The 16,635-nt window shown below is 48.8% G+C and overlaps 17 protein-coding genes across 17 annotated transcripts; 6 read left to right on the forward strand and 11 right to left on the reverse strand.

The window, feature by feature from the left end:
* Positions 1–18: 18 nt before the first annotated feature.
* On the forward strand, positions 19–246 carry NEDG_01380 (DnaJ -like subfamily C member 19; the record flags this gene model as incomplete). Its single annotated transcript, XM_067688798.1, has 1 exon — positions 19–246. The coding sequence occupies one exon, from the start codon at positions 19–21 to the stop codon at positions 244–246; it is 228 nt and encodes a 75-aa protein (XP_067543986.1).
* Positions 247–249: 3 nt separating this feature from the next.
* NEDG_01381 (uncharacterized protein) lies at positions 250–2,001 on the reverse strand (the record flags this gene model as incomplete). Its single annotated transcript, XM_067688799.1, has 1 exon — positions 250–2,001. The coding sequence occupies one exon, from the start codon at positions 1,999–2,001 to the stop codon at positions 250–252; it is 1,752 nt and encodes a 583-aa protein (XP_067543987.1).
* A 242-nt stretch (positions 2,002–2,243) lies between these two features.
* NEDG_01382 (ATP:ADP antiporter, AAA family) lies at positions 2,244–3,938 on the forward strand (the record flags this gene model as incomplete). Its single annotated transcript, XM_067688800.1, has 1 exon — positions 2,244–3,938. One exon carries the CDS (start codon positions 2,244–2,246, stop codon positions 3,936–3,938), a length of 1,695 nt encoding a protein of 564 aa, XP_067543988.1.
* A 22-nt stretch (positions 3,939–3,960) lies between these two features.
* Positions 3,961–5,274, forward strand: NEDG_01383 (uncharacterized protein; the record flags this gene model as incomplete). The annotated part of the gene is made up of 1 exon (XM_067688801.1): positions 3,961–5,274. The coding sequence occupies one exon, from the start codon at positions 3,961–3,963 to the stop codon at positions 5,272–5,274; it is 1,314 nt and encodes a 437-aa protein (XP_067543989.1).
* Positions 5,275–5,281: 7 nt separating this feature from the next.
* Positions 5,282–5,782, forward strand: NEDG_01384 (uncharacterized protein; the record flags this gene model as incomplete). Its single annotated transcript, XM_067688802.1, has 1 exon — positions 5,282–5,782. One exon carries the CDS (start codon positions 5,282–5,284, stop codon positions 5,780–5,782), a length of 501 nt encoding a protein of 166 aa, XP_067543990.1.
* Positions 5,783–5,991: 209 nt separating this feature from the next.
* Positions 5,992–6,471, reverse strand: NEDG_01385 (uncharacterized protein; the record flags this gene model as incomplete). The annotated part of the gene is made up of 1 exon (XM_067688803.1): positions 5,992–6,471. The coding sequence occupies one exon, from the start codon at positions 6,469–6,471 to the stop codon at positions 5,992–5,994; it is 480 nt and encodes a 159-aa protein (XP_067543991.1).
* A 235-nt stretch (positions 6,472–6,706) lies between these two features.
* NEDG_01386 (uncharacterized protein) lies at positions 6,707–7,972 on the reverse strand (the record flags this gene model as incomplete). The annotated part of the gene is made up of 1 exon (XM_067688804.1): positions 6,707–7,972. One exon carries the CDS (start codon positions 7,970–7,972, stop codon positions 6,707–6,709), a length of 1,266 nt encoding a protein of 421 aa, XP_067543992.1.
* A 48-nt stretch (positions 7,973–8,020) lies between these two features.
* NEDG_01387 (uncharacterized protein) lies at positions 8,021–8,866 on the reverse strand (the record flags this gene model as incomplete). The annotated part of the gene is made up of 1 exon (XM_067688805.1): positions 8,021–8,866. The coding sequence occupies one exon, from the start codon at positions 8,864–8,866 to the stop codon at positions 8,021–8,023; it is 846 nt and encodes a 281-aa protein (XP_067543993.1).
* A 42-nt stretch (positions 8,867–8,908) lies between these two features.
* On the reverse strand, positions 8,909–9,631 carry NEDG_01388 (uncharacterized protein; the record flags this gene model as incomplete). Its single annotated transcript, XM_067688806.1, has 1 exon — positions 8,909–9,631. The coding sequence occupies one exon, from the start codon at positions 9,629–9,631 to the stop codon at positions 8,909–8,911; it is 723 nt and encodes a 240-aa protein (XP_067543994.1).
* Positions 9,632–9,664: 33 nt separating this feature from the next.
* NEDG_01389 (14-3-3 protein epsilon) lies at positions 9,665–10,405 on the forward strand (the record flags this gene model as incomplete). The annotated part of the gene is made up of 1 exon (XM_067688807.1): positions 9,665–10,405. One exon carries the CDS (start codon positions 9,665–9,667, stop codon positions 10,403–10,405), a length of 741 nt encoding a protein of 246 aa, XP_067543995.1.
* Positions 10,402–11,289, reverse strand: NEDG_01390 (uncharacterized protein; the record flags this gene model as incomplete). The annotated part of the gene is made up of 1 exon (XM_067688808.1): positions 10,402–11,289. The coding sequence occupies one exon, from the start codon at positions 11,287–11,289 to the stop codon at positions 10,402–10,404; it is 888 nt and encodes a 295-aa protein (XP_067543996.1).
* A 186-nt stretch (positions 11,290–11,475) lies between these two features.
* NEDG_01391 (uncharacterized protein) lies at positions 11,476–11,865 on the reverse strand (the record flags this gene model as incomplete). The annotated part of the gene is made up of 1 exon (XM_067688809.1): positions 11,476–11,865. One exon carries the CDS (start codon positions 11,863–11,865, stop codon positions 11,476–11,478), a length of 390 nt encoding a protein of 129 aa, XP_067543997.1.
* On the reverse strand, positions 11,859–12,524 carry NEDG_01392 (uncharacterized protein; the record flags this gene model as incomplete). Its single annotated transcript, XM_067688810.1, has 1 exon — positions 11,859–12,524. One exon carries the CDS (start codon positions 12,522–12,524, stop codon positions 11,859–11,861), a length of 666 nt encoding a protein of 221 aa, XP_067543998.1.
* A 190-nt stretch (positions 12,525–12,714) lies between these two features.
* Positions 12,715–14,121, reverse strand: NEDG_01393 (uncharacterized protein; the record flags this gene model as incomplete). Its single annotated transcript, XM_067688811.1, has 1 exon — positions 12,715–14,121. The coding sequence occupies one exon, from the start codon at positions 14,119–14,121 to the stop codon at positions 12,715–12,717; it is 1,407 nt and encodes a 468-aa protein (XP_067543999.1).
* Positions 14,122–14,287: 166 nt separating this feature from the next.
* Positions 14,288–15,229, reverse strand: NEDG_01394 (uncharacterized protein; the record flags this gene model as incomplete). Its single annotated transcript, XM_067688812.1, has 1 exon — positions 14,288–15,229. The coding sequence occupies one exon, from the start codon at positions 15,227–15,229 to the stop codon at positions 14,288–14,290; it is 942 nt and encodes a 313-aa protein (XP_067544000.1).
* Positions 15,230–15,317: 88 nt separating this feature from the next.
* Positions 15,318–16,139, forward strand: NEDG_01395 (uncharacterized protein; the record flags this gene model as incomplete). The annotated part of the gene is made up of 1 exon (XM_067688813.1): positions 15,318–16,139. The coding sequence occupies one exon, from the start codon at positions 15,318–15,320 to the stop codon at positions 16,137–16,139; it is 822 nt and encodes a 273-aa protein (XP_067544001.1).
* A 73-nt stretch (positions 16,140–16,212) lies between these two features.
* Positions 16,213–16,533, reverse strand: NEDG_01396 (uncharacterized protein; the record flags this gene model as incomplete). The annotated part of the gene is made up of 1 exon (XM_067688814.1): positions 16,213–16,533. The coding sequence occupies one exon, from the start codon at positions 16,531–16,533 to the stop codon at positions 16,213–16,215; it is 321 nt and encodes a 106-aa protein (XP_067544002.1).
* Between the last annotated feature and the right edge of the window lie 102 nt (positions 16,534–16,635).

Genomic DNA, 16,635 nt, shown 5'->3' on the forward strand with positions numbered 1-16,635 from the left:
AGAAATTAAAAATTCAGAATGAAGCCACTCCTAAGCGCAATGCGGTGGATGCCACATGCAGGCTTTCTCCCAGAGATGACCCTTTCAGAGGCTTTAAAGATACTTGGTACTGGCTCTTCTATTGGCGTAGATAGGAACTATCGGCAACTGCTTCACCGGAACCATCCAGATAAGGGAGGAAGTGTCTATCTGACCCAGAAGCTAAACGAAGCCAGGGCCCTGGTCAAGAAGCAGGGAGGGGTGTAATGGTCAGTGGCACAGCTGCTGGAAGGCCGCCTCCTGGGCTGCAATTAGGCTGGATAGAAGGTTGTCCAGGTCAGTGCCCGGGTCAGTGCCCAACCCAGTGCCCAACCCAGCACTCTGACCTACCAGCAACAGTGCCTTAGTTCTTGCCTGGGAGAAAAGTTCAGCTATCTTGGCAGTATCTAGGGTCTCTGGTAGACCTTCTAGGGTTAATAAGACCTGGTTTGGGTTAGTTCGGGGTGGGGCAAGTAACTTGTCAAAGAGGTACCTTCCCTCTGCAGGAAGAATCTTGGTGATTGAAGGGGGAGTGGATCGGTGGAGGACGCCCTCTTTCATTTGCTGGTGGGTGGTTGAGGCTGTCAGGGCATCTCTTAGACCGAGTATGTCTATGGCTGTAGCAAAGGACCCGTTTTTGACCGCCTCAAAGAACTCAAGGTTGCACTGCGATACCATGGTCCTGTAGGTGTCAAAGTACTCTAGGTGCAGCAATCCTGGCTTTTGTTCGAGAAGGATCTGCAGATCGTTCCAGAGATAGCTCATTCTTTCAAGCTGGATGGTGTGGATGTCTAAATGGGTGTAGGTGTCCAAGACTTCTTGGTACATGAAGAGGTGTCGGTAAAGGAGGCAGAGAATGAGCTCTACCTCGAACGAGTCAAAGCGTTGCGCAAAAAGGAAGCAGAGAATAAGAGCGGTTATCAGTGAGTCATTGTTTTTTTCTGATAAAATGATCCCAATTAGGAAAGAAAAATCTTTGGAGGAGGTAGTGAATAGGGCCCTGTCTAGGCTCTGAACCGCGGTTTTTCTAAGGGAGTACTCAATCATTACGCCTATTTTTTCAGGTACCTTTTTTTGCAGCTTTTTCAGTGTTTCGGGCTCAGAGGCCTCCAAGCAGAGCAGCTCCTCCCTGACCATCTCTACACGGTCGTAAGAAACCATGAAAGCAGCCAAAGCCTCAGCGCTCCTATCCCGCACCGCTAGGTACCTCTGGAAGTTGGCACCTTTGCTCCTCGCCGCTGTTCCTGGAACACGCAGACCCCCCTGGAGGCAGTGCTGATAGACCTCCCAGTCATCAATCACGCTAAGAATGTCTTCTACTGGACAAGCCAGGTAAGCAGATAGGTCCGTGCCTGAAATAAACAGCTTCTTCATCAGCAGAAAAAACGAAGCATCTCTTTCTAGCGTGCAAATATAAGGATGTAGCTCTTCAAGGGGCACACCCCGAGCAAACAGAAGAAGAACCAGAGAGCTGGTGACTGCCACCTTCTCTAAAAGAAACCTTACACTAAACTCTTTTCTCCAGTCAAGCAAAAGAACCATTAGGGCAAAGTTACCTGAAACGCTGAAAAGCTTAGATCCATACTTCCGGCCCTTGGACCAGTCTTTGGCAAGAAGGGCCCACTCGTAAACGTCCTCATCAGATGCTCCATCAAGAAACAGGGAAATGCTTTCGGTCCTGTTTATCCTTTTGAAAGACTCCCGGACCATTACCCTTTCTAGGTGGTGGTTAGCTAGTGCCCCACTCAACCTATTTAAGTTGCAGCCGTTAATCAGCGTCTCAGCCTCCAGAAGGTCTCCGTCAGCTGCCAGGCGGTAAGCCTTCATAGCTACCAGCCGGTGAAAAGACACAAGGTCTCGCTTCATCTTTGGATCTTTTAGCAGCTTTTCCACCTCCGGGTAGACAGCTCTTCTGTTTGGACCTGCAATCAAGTAAGAGAGCGTGTCAATTAGCGGGGATGCGTTCGGGCTAGTAGTTGCCATTCTTTGCTTTTAGAATAATTTTTTTATTTGGTCGTCCTAGCTACAGACCCCCACCAATCCTAGCAAAGCCTTTTTCAGGGGAAAAAGACCTGCCAGAAAAATCGAACAAACCCAAACATCAGGCTAGAAAACCTGAGATGATGAAAGTTGTCAGGCAGCCCCGCGAAAGCCCCAAGGGCAGTCACAGATTTAGGATGTTTACCATAAATATTTGTATTTTTGAAAAAATTTGTCAAAAACCCATGCAAGCAGCAGGACTCTCGAACGATTACCGAACAAGATCTCTTCCAACGGAAGAGGCCCACGAGGAAGCAGCTGAAGGCTGCTCCAGCTTCTTCAAAGTTCTTCGCGTCGAATACGCAAAGTTCTTCTCAATGACATTCCTTTACTTCTGCATTGTCCTAGCATACTCCATTCTCAGAGACACCAAAGACGCCGTAGTTATTAGCAGAATGTTGCCCGCTTCAATTCAGTACCTCAAATCTTTCATCGTTATTGCAGTGACTATGATCTTTGCAGTGTTCTTCCAGTATCTCCTCTCAAAAGGCATCACGCTAGAAAAGATTATGTTCGCTCTGAACATTGGTTTTGGTGTATTCTTCCTGATATACGCATTTGTGCTTCTTCCTACCGTGAACTACATTGAGCCATACCACTTCTGGATCAACGACATGTTTTCAGACAAGAAAATGTTTGTCGTTGGGCTGGAGTTCCTCAAAGGTCTTCTTCTCACCGCCAACTTCTGGACAGGCACCCTTCTCTACATCACAGCAGAGCTCTGGGGCAACGTTATGACCTCGCTGATGTTCTTTGCCATTGCCAACGAAATCTGCCCTCTTAGACAGGCGCTCAGATTCTACCCCTTCTTTATTATGGCAGCCAACTTTGGTCTAATGACCTCGGGAGGACTCATGGTTGGAAACTCCTACCTCCTAGACTGGTTCCCAGAGAGACAGATGCTCATTGTTGGCATCCTCATTTTCTGCGTTTCTTGCATTTGCGTCGTTAACATTTTCACCTACAGATACTTGGTCACCAACATCATCCCATACCCCATCTACATCCTCTCGGAAAACCAGAGGCGCAAGGCTAAGAAGGAAAAAGTGGGCATGCTTGACGGGTTCAAGGTTATGCTGAAGACCCCAATTGTTTTCCATCTTTCAATGACCGTTCTTGGATACGGTATCTGCACCAACCTTACAGAAAGCTCGTACAAGTCGTCTATGCTTATCTCCTCGCTGAAAAGCAGCAGCTCAGCCATGACAGTGGTTATGCGCACCCAGGGCATGCAGCAGGTGGTCATTGGAGCCTGTGTTATCGCAGTGCTCCTTACCCCGCTCAAGAGACTCATTCAGAAGAAGGGCTGGCTTGCGCTGGGAATGATTACCCCAGTGTGCACCATGGTCAGCGCCCTCGTCTTCCTCCTCTTCATTTGGAGCAACGTTTCAGCTGCTGCCGTAGGCAAAAACGCTGAAAACATCCTTATTCGGGTGGGCAAGCCCCTCTTCGCCACCATTGGCATGGGAGGATACCCCAGCATTGAAATCTGGATCGGCTTCTTTGCCGTTAACACGATTAAGATCCTGAAGTATGCCGCCTTTGACATCTGCAAGGAGGCTATTGGCGTGAAAATTCCAAAGCAGTACCAGGCAAGGTTCAAGGGTGTCTACGACGGAGTCTTTGGAAAGCTTGGAAAGGCGTTTGCCTCAAACATGCAAATCTTCCTCCTTTTCCTATTCAACACATCAGACATTAGAACAGCATCCCCCATTCTGGCTACAGCCGTTGCCATTGTTGCAGTGACCTGGTGCTTCTCAACGCTTTATCTGGGAGGCAAGTACGATGAAGCCATCAGAGAGGACAGAGACATTCATATTGGTGAGATTGCGGACAAGAGTCAGGCCCAGAAAGAGAAGGAACTAGCAGCCGCCCAATAAAGAGCTTCGATTATTTTTTTTGATGCACCCTCTGAAGAAGCCAAAGATAAAGCACGAGACCAAGGCCAGGGAGAAGGAAGAGGCGGGGGAGGGGAAGGGAGAAGGGCTGGAGAATGCCTGGGGACATGGCCGGAGAAGCGCGGCACCAAAGGCCCCAAGGAGGGCGGCGCTTTCCCGAACGCTTCCCTCAACACCCCCAAAACCAGAACCTGCCCCAAAAACCGCCCCCAAACCAGCCCCCTCTCCAAAAACCGCCCCCAAACCTGCGCCCGTACCGATCCTTCAGCCCATACCCAAGCTTGCATCTCCGAAGCCAGCACTTCTTCCAGTTAAACAGGTGGTTAAGCCCAAAAGAACCCAGTCGGTTGGTGCACATAGTGTTTCCATGCCCGAGGAGCTGATTCAGTCGGCTAGAGGTCTTCCAGAGATGCTGGACGTTCTCTACAACCAGGAGGTAGAAACAAAGTACTTGTCGGTGATTGAGACTCTGCTCCTGCGAATGGAGAGCCCAGAGTGTGAGAAAGTTTGGCTTTACGGGCCGAGAAAAGTGACTAACCACATCCTGTCTATCGTGTCGAACGTGTCTGTTAGGCAGATAGAGCTGTTTAAAACGCGAACTAAGTACGTCAACACCAACATTTACCTATTTGACCTGTCCACGAGCAATGCGTCAGTGACTAAGGCTCTACTGTACCGGATTTTAGAGCAGGAGAATCCTTTTGAGCAGTTTGGAAACAAGTTTGTCTTTCAGATTCCAACTATTACCGACTTAGGAAAGTTAGATAAGAGAATTATCAGCCGAATGTCAGGGATACGCATTTTCACCAGGGAGCTGAAAGAGGCTGATTACATGCGGGTGTTTAGCCGGGTGGTTGAGGCGCTAAAAGCAGCGCCGGAGGAAGACAGCCCCCAGCCGTTTGAGTGGGACATTATTGATGAGGGACTGGAAAAGTTTGTTGCCAACGCCTATATGATCAGCAACACCTTTGAAAGCATTTCTTTGCGGTTTTACAAGTTCCTCTACCAGATCCAGGAGCCAAGTCCCTACACGCTGCTGAACTCAGTGCACATGATTATTCTGCTGGCGTCAACAGTGAAAAGAGTTACTTTTAGCAGTGTGTATGAAGAGTTTGAGCGCCGAACCACAGCACTGTCGATGTTTAAAAACACAGAAAAAGCCGTTATTTTTAGAAGACTCACCGATTTGGTAGAGCTAGGCCTTATGTCCAGAGGGCATTTCATCTATGATAAGAACGAGCTGGAAGAGGAGATTGTTTCCCGGTCAGAGGTTTTTTTGAAGGTAATGCTTGAGCGGATAAAGAAGCACTGGAAGTAAAATTTTTATGGGAGACAGCAGTAACCCGCCGGCGCCAAACAGCTCGCAGTCTCTGGCGCACTTTCTAGAAAACAAGAACTTTCCCGCAGCAAAGAAACAGGCTAAAAGAAGAAGAAACACCGAGGATCCAGAAACAGACCCGGACAGTCTCATTGTGGTTGACGGGAAGATTGTTATGAACGATGCTGAGAGAGGAACGTACATTGAAGATAGAGTTACCTCTTTCTCCTACGGGAAAGCGCCAAGCAAGAGGAGCCGCTGGTCCAAGGAGGAAACCCTGCTCTTTTATAAAACTCTTTCTCTCTGTGGGACAGACTTCACCATGATTGAGAAGATCTTTACAGACAGGGACAGAAAACAGCTCAAGAACAAGTTTAGTAAAGAGGAGAAGGAGCACCCCGAGAGAGTCAACAGCGCCTTGGAGAGCAAGCACCGATTTAGCAAAAGCGATCTGGAAAAGCTAAAGGAGGAGTACAGCGACATCAAGAACAGAACACAGATAGAGTGAATGTATACCACCCACAGCACCGCCCGAAAACCCTGCCTGGAGGCACCAAAGCCTTGCTGGCTAACCTCGATGATAAATAAACCTTTGCTCGGGCTGGGGCTCGGATCAGTAAGTGGTAAGTGGTAAGTGGTAAGTGGTAAGTGGTAAGTGGTAAGTAGTAAGTGGTAAGTGGTAAGTGGTAAGTAAATTTGTAGCTTGGCTTTATTCTGTTACGGGCGGTGTTCGGGTGGTTCGGTAGTCGTTGCAAGGTCATAGCATCTTTCATGCGGAAGGTTACCCTCTTCATTGAGGATGTTGCAAAAGCTGCAGATGTCTATCTGACACGTCTTTGAAAGTAGCTCGGCCTTTTCGATCATTGTTCTTTTGGTTAGTCTAAGTCTTTGGTCTCTTACCTCAATCCACCGGTCTCTGACCAGGTCCTGGGTTATGGGGCACATCCTCAGCTCGGTAGATGCCACGCCTTTTGGGGAGGCGGCTATGGTCCCAAGAATATCAAGGGCTGCTATGCCGTAGTCGTTGACTGTTCCTTGGATTGCCGGGCTGGTCGCCACCAGTGTCTGGCCCGTGTACCATTGGTTTAGCCTGAGCCCCAGCAGCACGAGTGCTTTTCTAAGTTCTTCAATGTCCCCGGGCGAGAGGCCTTCTTTGCTTATATCCCCGCGTTCTTGGAGCTGGTAAAGGTGGCGCATGAGTCTTTCTTCCATCCTCTTTTATTTTTACAGAAGAGAGTGGCCAAATGCTTTCGGGTTTTCGGGGTTTTCGGGTTTTTGGGTTTTCGGGTTTTTGGGTTTTTGGGTTTTTGGGTTTTCGGGGTTTTTGGCTTGGGCCCAGGCTTATATTTCCCCCCGCCTATTCATACCCGTACTACTCTATTTAGGTTCAGGCTCAAAAAGTGTGGGTGGAATAACCCTGGGGTGGTGACATTTACGCAGCCTGGGTGGCAAGAGGGTTCTGGGCTGATGCACTGGATAGTCTGCGGGACATTCCCATCGCTGATGCCGATATTTTTCCAAAATATATATCTGTCTCTGTGCAGATGCTTCTTACATATATCTGGACTTTTTGGACGGTAATCAGCGAATTGCCAAAATAGAAGATCGCTAGGCCCAGGGACACTGTGAACAGCGGCAGAAGCAGAAACCGCACCAGAATGGTGGTCTTGCTGTGCTCTTTTCTGATCTCCACCCACGTTCTTTTAAAGCCCTCCCGCATGAACGGCTGGTAGTGCGACCAGATGGACGTGGGCGCAAACCTGTAGGCCCGGAGAATGCGCTGGATCAGCTTCATCGCTCCCCATATAAATCCCACACACAGTGCGCCCAGGATGGTTCCTTTCAGCGTGATCAGAGAGAGGAAGGGGTAGACCAGCTCTCCAGTTTCCAGGAAGAACACCAGCCCAAGGATTATCGGCACTGCCCCATAGATACCTATGCATATCAAAAGGGTCTTGTTGGAAAATATGCCCCCCTCGTCAATGCGGTACGGAAGGGTGCATTTGTCAAATAGTATCCCAAGGAAAGGAACCGTGTGGATGGCTAGGTTGGTATAGAGGTTGGTGGACAGGCAGCTAAGCAGCTCTGGGCGAAACATGCTGAGGGAGGGCGAAAGCACAGCAATCGCTAAAAAGCTACAGATCCCGATGAACGACCAAACTAGCCCAACGACCAAAAACCCCGTGTGTATACTCGGAAGAACAGCCTCCAGCTTTAGCAGAATCCGCTCTGTGATAATAATGTCAATTATCTTGGTTTGCAGCCTGAATAAAAAACGGCCCACGTTGACAGACGTAAGGTCGCTCCACAGCCCGCCGTCCTCAATCCGTTTGAACTGCGCAAAGATCACCTCTACCCCCCTGGTGATGTGCCTGATAGCTACCCGAACAATAATCCCAATAGTCAGAACCGCTGTACACATTACCAAATTCAGCTGCCCAAGGTTCCCGTATTTGAACATTGAAAAACCCGATATACTCACCCCCAGTGTCTTGTTCCTAGAGTCAACATTCAGCCCCAGCGCAAAACACCCAATAATAAACAGGGCCATAACGAAAATCGTCTTTTTAGGGGGAGCTCCAAGCACATGAAGATCGCCGTTGATGTATCCAAAAATCTGGCCACGGGTCGGTGTTTGGGACTCCGTGGAAACCCTTGTAGCCTCAAAGATCCTCTGGTCTCGGTTACGAATGGGCATGGTTAGTGATTCTAAGAAAATTTTATTAATACACTGGCCCCCAGCTGACTAACCTCCTACAGGCTTTTCCTTCGCTCTTTTCTTGTTTCGGGGTGCCGATAAAAAATCCCGAAAGGACAAAGCCCCTTTGTAGAGGAAACCGCCGGCCAGGCCGAGAAAAAAGGATGCTTTGCCAGTCCACCCCCCTTCCCCGGGCTCCAGAAGACCTCTTCTTTTCCCGTACACCCAGACATAGCTCCAATGAATAGGATACATCACCAGCAAAATTACCAGGAGCGCGGGCGCTCTGCACCACCCAGGCACCTTTGAGATGAGAGCGTACCTCCACCGCCTAAACTGCTGGTAGTAGAGCACAAGCACTGCAGCGCACACCCCCCAGTAAGCAGCTAAGCTCTTGTTGTACCTCCTGCCCCGAATGTTCGGGTCGGTGAAGTAGTCTACCCCTAGAAAGAGGACTGGCAGCCCGTGCATGCATATGTTTGGAAAGATCCCAATCGCTCTGGGCCCGGTAACCCTGGCCGCTGCAAAGAACAGCTCTGGATTATGAAAAAATAACGGCCAAAAAATCACCGAAATAATCGTTTCAGCCACCATCATCACAGATACGAGGCAACTGTGCATCTCTTCCAGCTTTTCTTTCTCTGGATGACTCCCTCCTCCGCCCCAGGCACTCCAGAGGTCCAGGCAGACCCTTAGAGATAGCGCCAGCGTTGAAAACCCCAGTGTTAGGTTGGTGATGTACCAAAACCTTCGGAAGCTGAAGCTCGTAAAAGAAACCCCGAAAAAAGAGCTGGCGTCAGGGTCCATGTTTCCGTATATGCACAGCACTACCCCCAAACACAGCGTATTCGTTACCCATGTCTTGTTTCTACCCCTTGTGGCTGCCTCGCTCATTCTTTGTTTGCTAAATTTTTCAATAGTTACAGTGGCCATTTATTAGGCTCTTTTCCGAGCTCTCCTGACCGCTTTTTTTGGGCCCCGCTTTTTAACGGCCTCCGCACGACTGATGTGTTGGTGGATGAAAGCCAGAAACCCGTAGAGAAAGCACAAAAACAAAAAACACCCAAAAAGGAAAGCAGCCCGGTGATACTTCTGAAACTTGGAAATAATAAGATATGGCCACTCCCCTGTGGTTCTGTTGAACTCAAACATAATCATCATGTAGATGCTAAAAAACACAAACAGCAGGAAATAGTGACGGTTGCTTTTTTGAAAGTCAGAGATGAAAAACTCTACCAAAAGAAAGAGCGTTGGTATCCCATGCATGCACAGGTTAAAGAAAAAAGACACCGAGTCCTGCCCCACATAATTCTCCACGTCCACAACGTTTCCTTTGTCTATGGCCCAAAGCACCCAAAAAACAATTGGAATAAAGGACTCAGTGGCTACAGTGATGGCGAGCATGTGGAGGTAGATTTCTTTGAGCACCCTGCCCCCTCTTTGGCTGCGGCCACGTCCCTCGATGGCGCTTGAGAGCAGCCCCAGCCCAAAGGTAACCAGGGACATAAGAAGCCCAATATGCGTCAAATGATAAAATCGTCTGGCAAAATCAAGAAAAGAGGTGCTTCTAAGCTTTGGGGGCTTTCCCAGGTCAAGACTCGCGTAAATGGACACGGCACCCCCCAAAAGCGAGTTTAGCGTCCGCAGAGACTTCTTCATGATAAAAAAACAAATCTTTAATTTTTAATAGACATGTCGTACCAGGAGTCAATATACAAGGCCAAGCTTAGTGAAAAAGCAGAACGATTTGAACAAATGCTAGAAAGTATGAAGGATGCAACCAAGCAAGCGGCCAAGGAAGGCATAAAACTCAACATTGAAGAAAGAAACATGCTTTCAATTGCCTACAAGAACCAGGTGGGTGTCAGAAGAACCTCCTGGAGAATCCTGACCAAAACCCTACAAGAAACCCGAATGAGTGACGAAGCTAGCGAGAAAAACATCGAGAGTATTACCCAATACATCAACCTCGTTGAGGAAGAACTTAACGCCGTCTGTGATGATGTTCTATCTTTATTAGATACGTACCTGATAGATGATAGCGTGGTAGACTCCAAGGTGTTCTTCCTGAAGATGAAAGGTGACTATCTCCGCTACAAGGCAGAAATTGCTCGGGATGAGTACCTGTCAGAAATATCGAGCGAAGCTGACAAGGCCTACCAGCAAGCGACAGACATAGCCAACAGTTCGCTGCCAACCACCAATCCTACTAGGCTGGGTCTGTACCTAAACTATTCAGTGTTCTGTTTTGAAATACTCAACGAAAGGAAAAAAGCGGTTGACATGGGAAAAAAAGCTTTTGATGAAGCAATTTCAGAGCTTGACAGTCTTACCGAGGACAGCTACAAAGACTCAACGCTTATTATGCAGCTGCTCAGGGACAATCTCTCACTGTGGTCAACTGAGTACTCCGAAGAGGCAGTTAATCTTTAAATAAAGCCGTCTTTACGACCATCGGTATCCTTTACAATGACCAGTTTAATCACTGAGTTGTTTTTTTGCATTGATTCAGGTATGGTAATTAGAAAGGTAGGACTCGGGCTGGGACTGTGTGTGGGGTTGGGGCGGGACGTGGTAGGTGTGGGGTTTTGGCTGGGGCTGGGATTGGGATTGGGGCTGTACGTGGTAAGGTTCGGGTTCGGGTTTTGGTTTGGGCTGGGGGTTTGGGGGGTCATGGGGCCATAGGTGCTGCTGGGGGTGCTGCTGGGGGTAGTGGTAGGATTGGTGGTAGGATTGGGTAAGTTATTTGATCCAGAGGGAGCTGTTTGTCTGGTGGTGCTGGTAACTGAGAGGCTGTCTATGGGGGAGGGGGTGCTGCTGGGGGTAGGTGTCGGGGTAGGCGTGGTTGTGGTTGGCTGGTGGCTTGGCTGGCGGCTTTCGGGGTGGCCTGGGTCTTTTCTGGCAAAAACCGCTGACACAAAGACGTGGGACTCCGAGGTGATTTTGTAGACACCCAAATGTGTATAGTCCCGTGGATCGATAAGGTTTTCTTTGTGGACGGGAGAATTGATCCATTCGTTAAAAATATCTCTTCCTTTCTTCTCCAGGTTGGCGCTCTTACCGATGTTCTCCCCTATGGAAACTGGATGGAACTGGTTTTTTTCAGCAACTGTCCAGATATCTGGGTTGTTATTGAGCAGATTTTTACTGCCAAGTAGGTTTTCTACCCGATCCCGGGCGGTGTTGGTCAAAGACTGCGACCTGGCCAGCCCTGGGAGAGAGTGGGCTTTTCTGTACGCCTGAATCTGCTCAAAGACTTCCTTTCCTTCGTCGCAAAGAATGTAGCTGCACCACGCAAGAAGAAGAAGCACTTTCATTGAGACACAGGCTATATTCAATATAAAACAAAACCCGAAACACACCATAGAAGAGAATTCAACAATAAAATGTACCTGTGGCATGAAACTACACCGTATAAACATAGAGCGATAAACACAGGCTGCTCCCTGGCCTGGGAGTCTAAGCGCTTAGAAAAAAACATGGGCTAAAAAATATACTCTTATTTATGGCTTAGGAGTGCTTTGGGCAGGGGGGGCTGGAGCCAGGGGGGCTTCTGTTTTGGGCGGGGTTGTGGGGGCAATGTGTGCCATAAGCTCGTTTGTTTCGGGTTGTGTTAGGTTCAGGTTGATTTTTTGGAGAAGCATGGTTGGGCCTGTGTGTTCCAGGAGTGCTAGGATTCGGTTTGTATGGGCCTGGGCCAGAGCATGCTCTTCCTTTAGCTGGGCAAAAGTAATGCTCTGGGTGACTTTCCACCCAAGCAGTCCACTGTACAGCCAAAAGCATTCAAGCTCACTTTCGTTAAGGTACCCTTTCTTTTCGATATCGTAGGTGGTGAAAGCTTCAAAAAGGCTCTCCTCTGATGGCATCCCTCGCTTGGCTTTGTTTATTAGCATGCTCTGGAGGTGTCTGGGGCAAAATGAGGGAGGACCCCGAAATTAAAACAGAGGGAGAGTGTGTACCCCAACAAAGAGAAGCAAAAGACCTTTTCTACGGCCTGGTAGTTGGAGTATCTCAAATAAACCAGGGAAAAGCAGGAAAGAAGGATCCCTTCTTCAATCAAGAGCGGCGTGTTAGTTTGCTGGGTATGTTTGGCGGTGAGCTGAAGAAGTATGGCGGCGCACAAACTAGCCAGCTGAAGAATGGCAGTGTCTTTGACTGCTGTCGCAAAAAGCGACTGGGTATGTTCTCCCCGATACTTTCTGTGGAAAAGGGCTATAGAGAAGATAAGAGAAAAATTTGCACAGATAATCAATTTAGGTTCGTTTGTTAAGAAAAAGAAAGATCCCAAGCTGCCACCTGTCATAAGACATAGCATAGCTCCCAGCTGAGCAACAGAAGAACAAACAACCGCGCCAATGAAAACAAGAGGACACGCGTGCAGCAAAGCAAGTAGCTTGTACCCTGATCCACTCTTAGGTTGCCAGTAGCGCGCAAACTCGCCCCGAGCCCGGCTAATGGCGCCAGTCTTCTTTTGTCGGGCATGTATTCGGCCAATAGATAAATTACTCTCGGTAGCTGTAACCCGGTCTAGTATTTTGCACCACACATTCATAAAAACGATTGCTTTCTTTAAAATAGCAAATTTATATGTACCTACCCATCTATCAATTGGCCACTTTGGGCTTGTCCACCAATCATTGCCCCCACTGTCCCCTATGGTGTCCCCTACGGTGTCCCGAACTGTCCCGAACTGTCCCGAACTTACTCAAACATTTATTACTAAGCATCCAGGCAGAGGCGCCTTACAAGTTGTTTAGGGAGTGCGCTGCTGCAATTTCCTTCAGCCTTCTCTTAATAAAAGCCTCTAGCTCTTTCGCCTGGGCCTTATTTAGTCTGGTTTCTATTTCTATGCCGTACGCGTCCGTTATCCTGTTTTTTACTATCTGCAAGGATACCGTCTGGCTGTAGGCTACACACTGATACTTCCCAGCGGATATTTCAAAAGGAAGCCCCATCTCCCGGAAAATCGTTTCCAGCGCCTTAACAAGCACGTCTTCTCTTATTTTGTGCCCCTGCCAGTGCTTAATAACGGTTTTTTTTATCTGGAGACGCTTGTCACTGACAAAGTCAACAATCGATTCGAGCCGCGACGGGAGAATCCTTCCAATCGGCTTGTTCTGTAAGAGCGAGCACAGGGAAAGAAGAGCTTCCGGGTGCCTGTTTTTCTCCCCCTTCATGAACTGCTCCCCAAAAAGGTAATTTATGTACACGGCTGTGCTGGAATCCACATGGACCTTTTTCTTTTCCTGAATCGCTCCATCCTTCCTGATCCACCTGTGCTTGAACACCTCTGCAATGGTAATTCTTGTGTTTCTATCCGGATCCAGCATTCTCTTGATCAGAGACCCTACCTCCTCTGAAAGATTGATCGTATCAACCTCACCTGAAATAATCTTTTGATAAAGCGTTTGCATGTTTTTATCGTCAAACGGCACCTTCCCACAGACCATCACGTAAAGAACCACCCCTAGACTCCAAACATCGACCTCTGGACCCTGGTAGGGGTGCCCTGAAAGCAGCTCGGGGGCAGCAAAGTAGAGCGATCCACAAAACGTCCCTAAAAACCCTTCCTTCTCATAAAAGTTGGACAGGCCAAAGTCAATCAGCATAGCGGTGTCATCCCGATCGATAAGAATGTTTTCTATCTTTATGTCTCGATGGACAAGATAGTGGCTGTGGCAGTACGAAATAGCTGACAGCACCTGCGTAAAGTACTTCTTAGCCGTGGCTTCGCTTAGTTTCTTGGTGGTAACAATTCTTTTCAATAACTGGTCCCCTTTGACGTAGTCAAACACCAAATAAAAGAACTCGTCGGTGAAGAAGAACTCGCGTAGCTTGACAATGTTTTGGTGGTCAAGAAGAAAGGAAACCAGCACTTCCCGAAAGATCCGGTTCTCTCGCAAATCCTTCTTTTCCAGCCCAACGTACTTCCTCCGGTTGATGACTTTTATCGCCACTGGCTTCTTGCTTCGACAGTCCAGTCCCTCATAAACGTGGCTGGTAGTCCCAGACTCAACTATGTCCTTTACCACGTAGTTCTTTAGCCGGGCTGCTGCCTCTGTTTGCGGTGTGCCCACTAGCACCGTGGTCTCTGCCACCGCCTGAACGTTAGCCCGGTCAATGTTGTCCGTTCTCTCTGCTCCATCCATACTCCTTAGAACTTCCTTCTATTTTAGAGGGTCTCTCCGTGCACCCCTTCATTGCCCCCGCAATCAAAATGCTCCTCCGATTGTCTTCGGACTTTCGGGGTTTCGGGGTCTTCGGGGTCTTTGGGGACTTTCGGGGTTTCGGACTTTCGGGGTTTGTGAGGGTTGGTCAGTGCTCGGGGTTTTCGGGGTTTTCGGACTCGGGGTGCTTGGGCCTAATGCTCAGCTCCTCTATCTTGGACTCGGTGATCATAATCGGAACCCCGTGCTTCTGCGTCTTGTGCAGGGAGATACTGCTTAGCTTTTGCTGCTCCTGCTGGTTCTTTCGGCTGAGGCGGTACTTAGCCAGCTCGGGGATGGTGCAGATCTTCCCAACCTCGGCCTTGAGCTTCTCAAGGCAGGCGGCGTGCGAGGAGTGCACGGAGGCCGTGCTTTTCTTGCTCTGGGGAATGGTGAACCGAACCGCGCTCTTGTTTGCCTTCATCAGCGAAAACAGCGATAGCAAGTACCTATACCTTCTCTGGGAGTCGCTTTTTACCGTTTCGGGCGTATACTCTGATGCAAGCAGACTAACGGCATCCACCGGCCTCCCAGTGCTTGCTCTGGGCACCCCGCTCATTTGGTGCAGCGTTTTAGTCACCTGCCTAGCCATGCTTTTCTTGGCCTCGGCCTGCGCCAGCAGCCGCCGCCTGGCCCCGCCAATCTCGGAAAACTCCGTTCTCCGGGTCTCTTCCAGGAACATTTTCCGGTCAAGCAGCTTCTTAACCGTTGAGATCTTTTCGAGCCACTCTTTTTCCAAGATCGAGAGGAACCACTCGCCCGTTAGGACCATTTTATTGCTCTGGGCCAAGATGTACTCGGTGGGCAGGTTGCTCATTTCAAACATCAGCTGGTTCAGGGACTTTAGCATCCCCGGCGCTATCTTTAAAGGGGCAGCGCTCCCTCCAATTGGCTTGGTTAGTCTCTTGTTTGACACCCTCTTTTTTATCTCCTGCTCGTTTTCTATCTCTACCATCGCATTGAACGTTGAGCTCTTCTCTTTTTCAAGCAAAGATATCTCAGAGTCAACCTGCTCCAGCCTCTTCACGTCCTTCTTCCTCCTTTCGCTCATTTAAAAATAAAAACACCCGCCCCGTGCCCCATGTAGTCCCCCGATTAATCCCCTGAGAGAATATTTAAAAAATAAAATTCGTTTGAACATGAAGGAGATGGGAGAAAGAGAGTGCTCGGCAGACGAGAAAGAAAACGAAAGCTTCTCTGGGGATCTCAACGAACAGATTGAGAAGAGAAAACCAGTGCCGCTAGACTATGAGTCCATAGACCGCGCTATCAACACAAGCATAGACTCAGAGATAGTTGAAGAAGCGGGCATATCACTTAAAATACCAGAGCAGCAAACCAGTGGTTGTGTAACAGACGGCTCGCCATTTACCTTCAAAGGAGACAATGGAAGCATGGACGACAGCGTAGAAAGTAACTACCAGTGCTGCGGTGAGTCGCTTCCAACCCTCCACGATCTAGTGACCCACTACGAGAAGTGCCATTACAAGTTTATTTCCACCGAAACCAAGAAAGACGGTCTGCAGCATGTAAAGTGGCACGGGGGAGACGCCCACAATGAAATAGTTCAAGTACCCACTGTGGTGTTTAACGACAACTCAATGTCTTACGACTACTCCAAGCCAACTGCCTTCTACAACACCATTCTGCAATCTGAGAGTCTTTCACTTGGCGTTCTCCTCCCCCCCGTGGTGGTTAAGGACTTTAACATGGATGCCGAGGTAGAAATGCTTGGAGAGTCGCACTATGAAGATGAAGATAAAAAGAGGCCATTCAAATGCACACATATTGGTTGTAATAAGAAGTACACATCGGCATATGGTCTCAAGTACCACATGGGCAAAGGCCACCTTGGTGGAGGAATGGAAAGTGAGAAGCCATATGCGTGCGACGTCCCAGGGTGTGGCAAAAGATACAAGAATGCCAATGGGCTGAAGTACCACTTTAATAATGGGCACTAGGTGGTGCGGTGGTGCGGTGGTTCGGTAGTGGTAGACTACATAATAAATATTTAGGTCATGTGCTGGAGGGTGCCTAGATGAAATAGTTGGCGCTGGGGCCGCCTGGGGGTTGTAGCTCGTCATTGTCTGGGTCGTACTTCTTGAAGGGGTGGTTCGGGTCGTCTCTTTTGAAGTAGGAAGGGTCTATGAACATGCTTCCTGGGTTGTATGGGTTGGCTGGCGTGTATGGCTGGTGTATAACAGAGGGGGTGGGTACGTGGGTGACAATGTAAATGCCTGGCTTTCCCTCGCCTAGGATGTCCACCACGGTTTTTGAGTTCTCGTCGTTGGGAACGTAGTCATTGACTATGATGCGAATGCTTCGCTCGGGGTAGTCCTTTGTGTACGTAGTCATTGCAAATATTTTACACTCCCCACTCTTGTTATGTGGTACGGACAGTGGTACGGACAGTGGGGGCCAGTCAACAGAATCGAGCTTTTATTGTCTCTAAACACC

The sequence above is a fragment of the Nematocida displodere genome (genome assembly GCF_001642395.1).
Source record: "Nematocida displodere strain JUm2807 chromosome Unknown 4, whole genome shotgun sequence".
NCBI classification, from domain to species: Eukaryota; Fungi; Microsporidia; genus Nematocida; species Nematocida displodere.